This window comes from Sarcophilus harrisii, chromosome 1 (genome assembly GCF_902635505.1).
Source record: "Sarcophilus harrisii chromosome 1, mSarHar1.11, whole genome shotgun sequence".
Classification (NCBI taxonomy): domain Eukaryota; kingdom Metazoa; phylum Chordata; class Mammalia; order Dasyuromorphia; family Dasyuridae; genus Sarcophilus; species Sarcophilus harrisii.
The window spans coordinates 54,335,335-54,348,586 of record NC_045426.1 but is presented as its reverse complement, the minus strand read 5'-3'; the positions used below and the strand labels follow the sequence as shown (position 1 = coordinate 54,348,586).

At 41.7% G+C, this 13,252-nt stretch overlaps 1 protein-coding gene across 1 annotated transcript in view; it reads left to right on the top strand.

Moving 5' to 3' along the window:
* The window catches only part of FGD5 (FYVE, RhoGEF and PH domain containing 5), a 178,475-nt gene that overhangs the window by 85,586 nt on the left and 79,637 nt on the right, over positions 1-13,252 (top strand). Inside the window, exon 3 of the mRNA XM_003762464.4 lies at positions 10,982-11,111. Within this exon, the coding sequence (XP_003762512.2) occupies positions 10,982-11,111 (130 nt within the window). The remainder of the gene's footprint in view (positions 1-10,981; positions 11,112-13,252) is intronic.

Here is a 13,252-nt window from a genome sequence, read left to right as displayed (position 1 = left end):
TGAAGCACTTTAAGGTTTTACCAAGAGCTTTATTTATATTGTTTCCTTTGATCTTCATGAGACCCTGGGAGATAGGTACTATTAATCCCATTTTGCAGTTAAGGAAACTGAGGCACAGAACATTAAGTCATTTGCACAGGGTCAAAAGAACTAGTAAATGTCGGAGGCTGGATTCAAACCTCTGACCCCAAATCCAGTCACGGTGCTGCCCCTTAACTGTCTAAACCATTAAAACAACCAGTGTAACCCCCGATGATACTTCTCTTCCTACTGATATTATTATTTAACTGATGGCTGCTTTTTCCTCTTAGCAGAAGTCTGACAACAACAACAAAAATATGCTTCTATTTACTATTTAACCTCAATTTCTTCAGCTGTTAAATGGCACACTAATGGTAACTACTTCATAGAATTGTAAGGATCAAATGAAATTATATATATTTATGCAATTAAAGATCTCCAAAAATGTTAATTATTAATTAATTAGTCACAGGGCTAATTGTTGATGGATGTTTATATCATTTTAATATGCTAATAGACCCTAAAAGGATGATATCAGGAAGAAAGCTAAGATTGAGAAGAGAAATATCAGCTTGTATGTTAGTTAATTAACTCTGGGCTTTGTGGAAATGGCTAGAGTACTCTCTGAGACAGAGGAAGCTTGTCTGGGGAGAGATTGCCCTGGTTGACTCAACATGGAATGCTGTTTTAGCATTCCATGGGGACCTAGAGAAATTCAACTCATCCTTCAAGGTTTGGTTCACCTGTCACCTCTTTCATGGAGCCCTCCACCATCAGCTGAAAGTCATCTCACCTTCCCCCTGTCATGTGAGCACCAGGACACTCTCACATCACATGCTTCCTCCTGACCCAGTTACACATCATTATCTCCTCTTGTAAACTGCAAGTTCTTTGGGAGAAAAGAAAAGTATTTTATTCCTCACACATAGACACTCACACAGACACTCACAGGTAGAGAGAGAAGAGGGGAAGATAGAGAAGGAGGGAGGGAAATAGGGGAGAAGGGAAAGAAAGAGAGAGAAAGAGAGACAGAGAGAGAGAGAGAGACAGAGAGAGAGAGAGAGACAAGACAGAGAGAGAGAGACAAGACAGAGAGACAGAGACAGAGACAGAGACACAGAGGCAGAGAGCAAGTGAGTGAATGAAATGGAAAAGCAGAAAAGGCTGCCTCAGATGGTAGACACTTTCTCCTCTTTAAAGAGTTTTGAGTGACAGCTACATGACCTCTTGTGGGGAACATTGTAAAGGAATCATAGGTCTTGAGGGGCCCTTTCAGCTCTGAGATTCTGTGAATGGATGAATGAATGAGTGAGTAAGTTCCTAACAAAACTGCAAGAATAGCACAGGGATCCACAAAGTCACACTCCTCAACCACAATTGTGTGTGAAGGAGAGCTCCCTTCTCTAGCACTGGTCTACAGTTCTCTGTTAACCATTGCTAGCTTTTCTAAAGTTGCTAAGATAACCCTGTAGCTTTCAAAGCTGTCCTGTCTGCAGTCTTGCTGCCATTGACCATGACTTTGAAAGTTGGAGGGTTACCTATTGTTCTTCTGTGTCCTTCCTTGCCACAAGAATTAAAGGATTCAGAGGAAGCACTTGGCATCTCTGTGGCGTTGTTATGGCCGAAGGTTACCTTCCCAGCCTCTGCTCTTACTTTCCCTGGCTTTTAAATCATCCCATCAGCTGGGAGGCTCATTTGTTTCATGTACCACAGCGGCCTGATGCAACAGGGCTATGGGAAAAGATTAAAAATGCATGGAACAGATGAAGGGATGCTCAAAGGCCCTAGCAGCTCTCAGACCTCCTGATAGAGAATCCAGATCAAAGATTAGGAAGTCCCCACTTCAGAGAAGCAATATAGAATGCTAGAAAGAACCCTGGATTTGGAGCCAGAAGAACTAAATTGGAATGCTGCCTATTTAACCCAATCAGTATATATTAAGGCAAGTCTCTTTCCATTCCTAAATTGTAAAATGAAAGGATTATGTAATGCAGAGATAGAAGGCGTCTTTTACTTTTTATGAGGCCTAGAAAGGTCAAATGAATTACTAAAGGTGTGATTCTAAGCAAGTCACTTAACCTTATTTGCCTCAGTTTCCTTATTGGTAAAAAATTATCTAAAGAAATAAATGGAAAGCCATTCCAATATTTTTGCCAAAAAAAAAAAAAAACATCCAAATAGGGTCACAAAGAGTCAGACATGACTGAAAATTAACTGAACAAGAACAAATTTTGACTCTGAATCCAGTGGGGATCTGTCTACCACAGAACACTTCCTGAAAACTGTGGAGACTATTTGTATCAATTTCCAATCACTCTCCCTCCTGTATATATGCTTTGATAAAGGCATCCTCTCTATAATGACAAGAATCCCAGAAGGGTTCCCAGTACTTTGAGATGTTGGGACTCAGGTCATCAGTCTCTTCTTAGTTATTAAAGTCACTCTCTGAGAGTCAGTTGTAGGTTTGACAACTCTAGTCCCAAGGACTGCAATGAGAATGATGAAATTGAAATGCTCCGTAAGCGCAGGGTGAAGAGGATTGAGCAGCTGCCCAGTAGGAATAATACATGGAGTCCGTAGAATAGCCCAGTAAAGACTTGTTAGTCTTGTTCAGAATGTGGCTATTGGATCACATTCATAAACCCTTATCAAAACAATGTTCTTTAATTTTTGTATTTGTGTGATCCTGAGTTAAAATAATCCAACAAAGCTCAAGAAAGGAACACAAGATTGCAATTCCAGCTCTGCTACTTGAACTTCCCTGGGATTCAGTTTTTCATTTGGAGTTGCTAAGGTTATTTCCAACTTTTAATATTCTAAAGACCTAAAGAGAGAAATGATTTGGTCAGGGCCGGTTTCGTAAACAGGTGGAAAAATCCTTAGAAGTTATCTAGTCAAAGCTTGACCTCTTAGGGTCTTTCCAGTTCTGAAATTTTATGTATTTTGATTTCTGATCCATACAAATACAAATAATAAAGAATCTGTTTTCATGAGGGTTTGTGACCCAATAGCCACATCCTGAACAAGACCAACATATCTTCACTGGGTAATCTGGTGAAGCTCATGTACCCATTCTCAGAATCATGTTTTTAAATAATTGAAGAAAATGCCAAATTTCAGTTAGAGAGTAGTGAAAATTAAGAAGTTAGTGAAGAATTATTAAATATTTTGTTGTTCAGTTATTTCAATCATGTCTGATTCTTCATGACCGGATTTTTGGGGGCAGAGATATTGAAGCGGTTTTGCCATTTCCTTCTCCAGCTCATTTTACAGATGGGGAAACTGAGGAAATGACTCAAGGTCACAAAACTCACAAGTGTCTGACACCAGATATGGATTCAGCAAGGTGGCTCTTCTGGACTAAAGACCTAGTGTTCTATCCACTGTACTACCTAGTTTTCTTGATTAAATATCAGAAACAAAGTAGTTAATGGAAATAAAGATTTTTCCCTCCATTCAAGTGAACCCCAAGTCAAGAAATTCTGATCTAGTCCAATTCCCTGATCTTAAGAGAAGAAAATGTCTCTGAGCTTGAGACCAGGGAACTTTCTGCCATGTCATGATAGATTATCACTTAACAGTATGGTTTAGGAAGTACCAATACTCCCAAATCCCCTCCACCCACCAGGTCATTTATACCTGAAGCAAAATTTCCCCCCAAAATTTTTCATTCCAAATTGGGGAAGAGTCTATACCAATAACTTTGGGAGAGGGAAATCAGTTTCTTGTTCATACTATGGTGTAAATGGCTGGACCCAACAGAGCCTTTCCAGAGAGTACATTTGAAGTGAATGAAGTGTCTGAGAAGGGAAAATGAGTAAAGAAAAGGAGCTAAGAAAGTAGCAAGGACAAACCACAGTTTTGCAAAGGGCTGATGGGGAGCATGATGCTACTTTCATTAATGCCCATCTATATTCAGTGCCTCTAAACCCCTCAAAGAGCTGGTGTGTCCTAATGTCTGCTGGCCAGGTGGGACTTAGAAAGCCAGGGGAAGCAGGAAGATGGATATGGGAGACTTGAGCCATGTTAGCAGGTTTTTACCACTCTATCCATCACAATTACTACAATAACATGCTGTGGCACTCTTGCCAACTTTTAATGTGTTTCTACATGAACTTAATGCCGCCATTTATCTTTAGGGGAGTGAATGGAGCTGAATTCCCTGTCTTCTGGGACAAACAGTTACAAATTGCAGCTAGGCTGGTCCAGGAGGAAGAGGGACTCACTAAGCCAGTTAATGAGGCTGCAGGGCCAGCAGCTATGCTGATGAAAGAGAGTTGGAAATTCTGCTGAGCAAGCAGCTCTGTCCTGACTATCCAAACCATAGGGGCTGCTCCTTAGATAAGGCATCTCCTCTGGAAAAAGATTCTCATGTTCTGGATTTAATCCTAGGCTTCAGGGTGCATAATGACATGGCATCCTGGGACTACAGATAGAGCTGAGTGATACCTGAGAAATCACTGAGTCCTCCTTCTACTGATACAGTAAATGAAGGCACCTAGAAAAGCTAGAACATCTCCAAGGTCAAACAGGTGGTGGAATCCAATTCCTGATACGGAATACAGAAAGCATTCTTTCTACTTTACCATGTACCCAGGAAGACTGAGAGCAATCTGGGATCAGGGCTGGGGGTCAGGCTATGGTCAGGGTTAGAGGGCTTATTTGTGACCAGGGTTAAGACTGAATCCACGGCCAGAAGGAACTGGAAACTGAGCGTATGCCCATCAGCTGGGGAATGGTTGAATAAGTTATAATATATGAATGTTATGGAATATTATTGTTCCATAAGAAAGGATCAGCAGGATGATTTCAGAGAGGTCTTGAAGAGACTTATGTGAACTGATGCTAAATGAAGTGATTAGAACCCGGAGAACATTGTACACAGCAACAACAAGATTATACGATAATCGATCCTAACAGACGTGGCTCTTTTAAGCAATGGGTGATTGAGAACAATTTCTCACAGACTTGTGCTAGAGAGAACCATCTGCCTCCAGAAATAGGAATATAGGGACTTAATGTGGATCACAACATAGTATTTTCACTTTTTTGTTGCTATTTGCTTTCTTTTTGTTTCCTTTCTCATTTTTTCCCCTTTTGATTGATTTTTCTTGTGCAGCAGGATAATTGAGGAAATAGATATAGAAGAATTGTAAATATGTATAGAAGAATTGCATAACATATTAAATTATTTGCTTTCTAAGGTGGGATTGTAGGGAAGGGAGGGAGAAATAATTGGAAGACAAAGTTTTACAAAGATGAATGTTGAAATCTATACATATATTTTAAAAATAAAAAGCTAAAAAATCCAGGGCCAGGATTAGGGGGCAGTCTGTGATTGGGTTAGGGATTAGTTTGTGATAAGGGCACAAAATGAGTCTGTGATCAGGATTAAGGGTCAGTTTGTAATAAAGATTGGGAATCCATCTGTAATTAGGATTAGGAGTCATTTTGTGATAAAGGTTAGAAGTCAGTCCATGTTCAGGGTTAAGGTTTTTCCTATTGCCAGGGTTAGGAGTCAGCCTGTGATCAGTATTAGGGGTAAGAATGTTCTTGGGATTTGCAGATGGATGTTTCTCTCATCAAAAATGCCTCAGCTTTTTCCCTCTGAGTTAAAATCCCGCCAGTACCTGTTTCCATGGCAGGCCATTCCATGTGCCCTCCAACTAAGTTTGGTTCACTCTTCCCAGTGGGCCTTGTATCTGTCTTTGAAGTGGCCAGAGCATTTCCCCTTTGAGCTCCCTCTGTAGATATCAGGTGAATCTGGGGGTCCATCTTTCTGGAAGACAGCCTGAGCTTTGCCCTCAGAGGAGGTCAGGAACATTGCTCTCATCCGTTCCAAGCCACCACATTCTGTTGGCTCAGAAGCGACGTTGCCCCCAGATGCTCGTTCTATCCTCCTCTGCCCTCTACCCTGGCCCAGCCACTTGCACGATTGAGTACCCCCAAAGGAACTGGCTTGCCAGCCCAGGAGGGTGATCAAAGCAGAGCAAGGCAGGGGCACCTTAGTGAAGATTAAGCTCCCAGTCAAGGTTGAAGGAGGCACAGTTTGTCCCCGACAATCCACATAGTGTATAGATGCCCAGGGACATAGGTAGCTTTTAAATGTAAGATCCTGCCTTAAATTTTCATAAAATATTAGACCTGGAAGCACCATTAGAGATCACCAGGAGTCCTTAGCCTGGAGTATGTGAACTTGTTTGTTTGAATTTTTAAAAATATTTTCATAACTTAACTATAATTAATTTCCCTTATAATCACCTGTTTTTTATTTTTATGCATTTTTTATCTTATTCTGAGATAAGGTCCTTGGATTTCATGGTGCCAAAAGGGATCCACAACACAAACCCCAAACTAATCCAACCCCTTAATTTTATAGACAAGAACCCCAAGATGTAGAAATGGGACTATCTTGCCCAAGGTCCCCCAGGTTATTGACAAAGCTGAGAGCAGACTCCTGTTGTTAAGGCATTGTTACCATCCACAGTTTCTCTTCAAGTCACAGGACATAATTTTCAGCTAGGTGAAGCCTGTCTACCCATTCTTCTCTCTGGCCTCATTCCTCCTCCTTTGACATCTCCTTAGGCACCTTAGGAAACCCCCTTGCAGGACCTTCTCCAGTAGTACTTTGTGTTCCAGACTTTTCTGTCTCACCTTCTTCCCAACAACAACAAAAAAAAAATCTCCAGTATCTCATCTCCTTGCCCACCAGAATCACAGGACCATTTTTTTTTCAAATGAGAAAGGACCTCAGAGGTATTCTGGTGCAATTTCTCCCCCCCCCCCAAAAAAAAGCCAAGTGATTTGGTCATGGTTACACAGATAGAAAGTGGCAGAACTTGGAATTTGAATTCAGATCCTATGATTCCACTTTCAGCTCTCTGTCCCTTATAATACTCTCTGTGGCCAACATGAGGGGATCAGCCTGTGGCTAAAGAAAAGAAAAGCAAATTCATTCAGCCATGGTCCTGACTTCATTCATGTTGGATACAACCACGGAGATTGTCCAGTGGTCCAAAAAAAGTAGTTCTGGGAAAGGAAGAGGAAGAGGATGCTTAGAGACATCACTGAATAAACAAACAGATCCTCTGACAACTTAAATGAGAAAGGGCCCTGGAGATCATGTAGGCAAAAGCCATTTTGTTTTACAGATAAGGAAACTGAGCCCCAAGGGAGGAACATAATGAAATCGGTATTTAAGGAGCTTTCTTTTGTATAGAGGATGACTTGGCAGGAAAGAGACTGGAAGCAGACAGATCAATTAGGAGATTCTTGTAATGGCCTAGATGGAAGTGCTGAGTCCCTAGAAAAAGGAAGCAACAATGGAAGGGGAAAGGGAGAAGGGAGACATAGAAGAGACATTATAAGGAACTTTATTAGCTTTGAAGTGATTTGGAAGCCTCTCCCTGCTATCAAAAGTGCGGGCTGGCCCATGTCCTTACATGAATCAATTCTGTTATAAATTAATATTATAGGATCATAGATCTGGAACCAGAAGGGGCCTTAGAAGTCATTCTTGTCCAATTTCTCATTTTGTTGTTCTTATTCAGTCATTTAGTCATATACTGACTCTCCATGACTGCATTTGGGTTTTCTTGGCAGAGATCCTGGAGTGATTTGCCATTTCCTTCTCATTTACAGATACACAGGCAGAGCTGGGATTTGAACCCAGGTCCTCTGACCCCAGACTTATATCTCTTTCCACCACTTCTGTGTAATTTCATTTATGTGAGTTCTCATTATACTAATGCTGATTTCTCTCAATCCATAACTTGGACAGTTCAGTTGCTAAATTGCTATTTCTAAAAGTAACCCCAGGGACAAAACCTTTTTCTAAAGTATCTTGGAACTTAACATTTATTAATCACTTACTATATGTTAGGTACTGTGTTCAAGTGCTGGTCCTTAGATAGTAAACACAAACATAGTTCCCAAGCTTGTAGCAAATCCAATCCTGAATTCAAATCTCACCTCTGATGTTTTCTACCAGTGGAGCCTTAAACATATAATTTAATCCCTAAGATAGGGTCTCCTCATCAATTCTAGGATTCTAGGATTCTACAAAGCTGCTCTGGGTAGAGCTCCAGCTGTCCTTGTTCAAGGACCAACTTTGATTAGAGTCAGTTCCACAAGGTTGGCCACTAATTGATGAAATTTTTGACCCTAGAAACCCCCCAGCAGGTTGGTGGAAGAGCTGAGATTGATAGCTAGGTTTCCTAGCTGATATCTAGTACTTTTCTGCTTTAGCCCTAGTATCCTTGTACATTCATATTCCCTGTCTAACACACTGGTCCTTAGTAAGGTGCAATCATCCCTTGGGAATAAGAGGAGACCCTACCCATCATAAATAATTTAGACTGAAGGAGAAAGCTCCTGAATGTCCTTGAACTGATTTATTTCTGAGCTGAATGCTCATGACCCCAAATTATAGCTCATCCAGTTCCTCTTAGAAACAAATGTTCCTAAATTACTTGATGACTTAAAAAGAAGTGAAATACATGCAGTTTATTCTTATTTAAAATTATTCTTCAGGAAGCTTCCTTTTTACCTGCTTTCCCTTATTCCAAGCCCCTTCCAGGAACCTGCCTCTCCCATCTAAGGGGAAAGGAAAGATCACATAGGAAATAAAAATTGGGAGCCCCCTGGGAAGAGAAGAGAAATTTCCCAGGAAGTTTTGAGGGCCCACCCTGAGCAAAATTGTGACACAGAACCCATCTTAGAAAGTCAAAGTTGAAAGGAACTTTTCAATTCTAAATCCTTATTTTACAAATGAAGAAACCAAGACCCAGGAGGAGGAGGGGAATCACAAAGTTGCTTTAGATTTAGAAGAGCACATTTCTAATAGCAACCTAAGGCTCACAGAGTCTTTTTTTCACCACAATGAAAAAAGTAAAAAGTATGAGGGGTATTTTTGGAGGATTTAAAAAAAATTTCCACTAAGGTCCTAGGCCTGGTATGAGGGAGAGCCCTCACTGAGACAGGATTTTTACCCTGTCCTAGAAGGGAGAGTGACTTGAATACCCAGGCCGTTGGCCACGTAACCAGTGTCCAGCCTTGAGCTCCACCATTTGTCAGTGTTTGTACCAAGCCAGGGATTCTATCAGCCCAAGCAAAATCAATACAGATTCGGATAGGCAAGTATTCTGCAATTCATAATCTTGGAGAGCAGCCTGGGGCATGAATCTTAGAATCATAGATTTAGAACCAAAAGATACCTCCGAAGTCATCTAGTCCAATGCCTTCTTGTTCCAGTTGAAAAAACTGAAGTTTAGCAAGATTAGGCGCTACAACCAGCCTGTTTCTGAGGGGCGACTTGAACCCAGCTCCCTGCCTCTGAATTCAGCTCTCTATACAAAACTCTATTCTGCCTCTAAAATATTAGCATCATACCCATTAAACTGAAGAAGAAATGTGGGTTCAAAGAATGAAGTAATTTTCCTACATTCTCAAAACTAGTGTCAGGATTGGGATGTCAACGTAAGCCTTCTGACGGTCAGCATTTTTTCTAATAAACCAAATGAATATATGTGAAAATCAAGGCTATATCCTAGGTCTCCCAAGACCTAGTCCAGTAATAGCTGACATTGTATTGCTCATGAAACTGAAGAAAAAAATGCAGGTTCAAAGAATGGAGTAACTTTCCTACATTCTCAAAACTAGTGTCAGGAATGGGATGTCAACATAAGCCTTCTGACTTTAAGTCAGCATCTTTTCTACTAGACCACAGGGGTAGATGTGAAGATCTAGGTCTCCTAAGATCCAGTCCAGTAATAGTTGACAATGCAAAATGTTTTAAATACATTGAAGTTTATAAAGTGCTTTATATAATAAAACCCTGGACACGTCATTTGGCAGCAAGGTAGTACAGTGGATAGAGCCAGGCCTGGAGTCAGGAAAATGTGAATTCAAATGCAGCCTTAGATACTTATTGACGTGTGACCCTGGACAAACCCTTTTACTCTGTTTGCCTGTTACCTCTCATTTGTAAAATGAGCTGGAGAACAAAATGGCAACCACTAGAGTATCTTAACCAAGAAAACCCCAAGTGAGGTCACAACTGAACAATAGCTTTCTCTGAGCCACCTAGCTGCAACCTGTTTATGTGCTTAACAGATGTTTGTTGAGTGACTGTTTGGCTGTCTCATAGAGTTGATTGAGGGGGGGGGGGGGGGGGGGGTGGAAGTAGTTTGTGATCAGCATGGAATACTAGGCTGAGCAGGGAAAGAATTTAAATTCTCTAATATGGGTCTAGAGGGAAAAATACGTAGCTTACTTTTAGACATGTTGAGTTTGAGATGCCAATAGAACACTCAGGTATAAGATTTAACAGATGTTGGAGATGTTGATTGTTGATTTGGGAGTCATCTACAAAAAGATAATGGTTCAACCCAAAGGAACTGAGAGCTCCAAGAGAGAAAACATATGATTGTGAGCTTAAAAGTACCTTAAAGATCTTTTAGTCCAAGACTCTCAGTTTACCTCCAGTAAACTCAAGTTTAGAAAAGTTAAATGTGTAATTGCTAAGCTCACACAGAGATCAAGCAGCAGAACTGAAATTGGAACCCAGATTTTTCTTACCTGAAATCTCTTGCTCTGTCCACTTCTCCACTCTACTCTCTAGGGAAATAGATAAGACCTTGGCACGAGTTTGTATCAAACTATGTGTGCTTGTGATAAGTGTCTCTGCACCCATGCTCCCTCAAAGCCTTCCTGGCCCTTCATCTGTCCAAAGCCAGCCCATTTCATTTTCCTACAGTTGAAAAGGATTTGGTGAACACCCTGCTTTTCTCCCCTCCCTTCTCATTGCCTCCTCCAGCTTCCAAGAGCCTGGATTTCTAGAATTGTTCAAAAGCAATAGGCTTGGTCCAGTTTAACAAGCAGCAGGTCTAAGACTGTTCCGATGGGACTTCAGATACCCAGTGATTCTAATCTCCCTCTGCCCATCTCCCTTTGGTTGCAGTGCCTACACAGAACCATACAAGGTCTGCCCTATCTCAGTGGTGCCTACAGAGGATGTCACATCCGATGAGGAGCAGAAATCCTCAGAAGAAGATGAGAGCAGCCAGCGGGAGCCAGGTCTCACCCACAAGGTAAGAAGATCCTTGAGTTGGGGAAGGGTCTGCTCATCCTGGTTCTGAAGTAAAGGGGAGGGGCTGGTTCCCAGGAGAGACCAGAGGATTAAGACTCAGAGGATAACTGGGAGATTATCCATCCCACTCCCCTCCCTCTGGCAGAGAAGTGAACTATTCTAGAATGGTACATTGCCAAAGTCACAGAGCTAACAAACAGCAAAGTGGGGCTTCAGGCTCGAGGATGGACTCTAAAACCACATCCCACTAAGGAAATGAGATTCAGATTTAGCTAAGAAGTAGTGAAACTGGGCTGAAAAATGGATCTCCTAACTCCAAATTCAGTGTTCTTTCTATTACAATCAGTCAAAAAATAGTCATTAAGCACCTAATATATTCAAGACAACATGTGTCAGAGATACAAAGAGTGAATAAAGCAATTCCTAGTCACAAGGTTTAATGGGAATATAGAAGCCTCTTTCTCTGTCTCTGTCTTTCATGGTCCTGGCTGGGGGCTATGACCTCAGCCCTACTCAGCTGGGCTGGCAGCATTCTTAAGAGGTATGGGAAACCTACTGGGGTTCACATCAGAGCTTCCACAGTCACCTTTTCATTATTTCTCTCCTCTCAAACTTCATATTCTCTCTAGATTTTTCCCATTTTCCTTCTCTATGTCTGGGACCTGACTAAAAGTAAGTGTATTGGATGGAGGGAGTCCCCAGCTGTCTGTCTCTCTCTCTCTCTCTCTCTCTCTCTCTCTCTCTCTCTTTCTTTCTCTCTCTCCTTCTCTCCTCCTCCTCCTCCCTTGGATTTTTGGTGTTTCTGCATTTGAAATGTCAATAGAGCTGATTGCAGTGGAAGTCACCATAGGTACATATCAATATTGCAATACTTTGTTGTACGGCTGGTTGTAACAAAGCTGAGATGGAGAAGGGGAGGAGAGGGGAATGGGGGTTGGGATGTGTGAATAAGACAGTCTTCCCATCAAAGTGACAGCTCTCTTATTTAAGCACTTCCATACTCACTGATGCATTCTCTTAGCTTAGCTACTTTGTAGGACAATCCAGGGAGACAGTATTAGTCTCATAGGCAGAGGAGGCAGCTGAGACTCAGTGACCCACCTATGGTCTCATGACAAGTAAGCAATACAATCGGGACTAGAGGCAGTACCTCTGGGCTCTCTCAGTCCAATACACTTACTTCCTAGTCAGGTCCCAGACATAGAGAAGAAAAGGAGAGAGAATATGAAGTTTGAGAGGAGAGAAATAATGAAAAGCTGAATGTGAAAGCTCTGGTGTGAACCCCAGTAGGTTTTCCCATGCCTCTTAAGAATCCTGCCAGCCCAGCTGAGTAGAGTTGGGGTCATAACCCCCAGCCAGGACCATGGAGAGGGCATGGCTGACCTCAGCTGTGAGGGCAAATGGAAAGAGGGCACTGCAGAGCTGGTCTAGAGCTCCTTTTCCTTCAGGTCTCTGCTTTCTCCTAACCCAGAAGAGAAACTATGTAGACACCACAGGATTCTTTCTCCCTTCACAAGGAAGGAATTTGGAAGAGGGACAAACGAATTATTCAGAGAATGATGCATTCTTTTTGTCCTTCAGCCCTGGTTTCTATTTCCTATTCTCATTTCTTCTCTCTCTTTTCTTTTTTCTCTCTTTTCTTCTTCCTCCATTCCTCTCAAACATTCTCCCTTCCTTTATCTCTTCTACATTCTACTTCTTCCTTTTCCATCATCCTTCTCGGCCTCCTCTCCCCTTGTCATTCACTGCTCCCACCTTTCCTCCTCCTCCTCCTGTTTTTCCCCTTCCTCTTCTTCCTTCTCTTTCTCCTCTTCCTCTTCCTCCTTCTTTTTTCCTTCCTCTTCCTTTATATAATCCCCCTTTCCTTTCTCTGTTTTTCTCTCTTTGATACTCCTCTTCATCTTCCCCTTTTCCTTTTTCTTTTTTTTATTTCTTATTATCTCCTCTCTCTTGTTTATTCCTCCTCCCTCTCCTTCCCTTCCCTAATTTTTCTTTTCTCTTTTTCATTTCTTCAATCTTTTCCCCTCTCATCCTCTTCCTTTCCTTTCTTTTCCTTTCCCTTCCCTTCTTCCTTTTCCTCCTCTCCTCAACTCCCTTCTCCACACTACTGGAATTAGAAGCACTGCCATGGGGAGGAGGGGG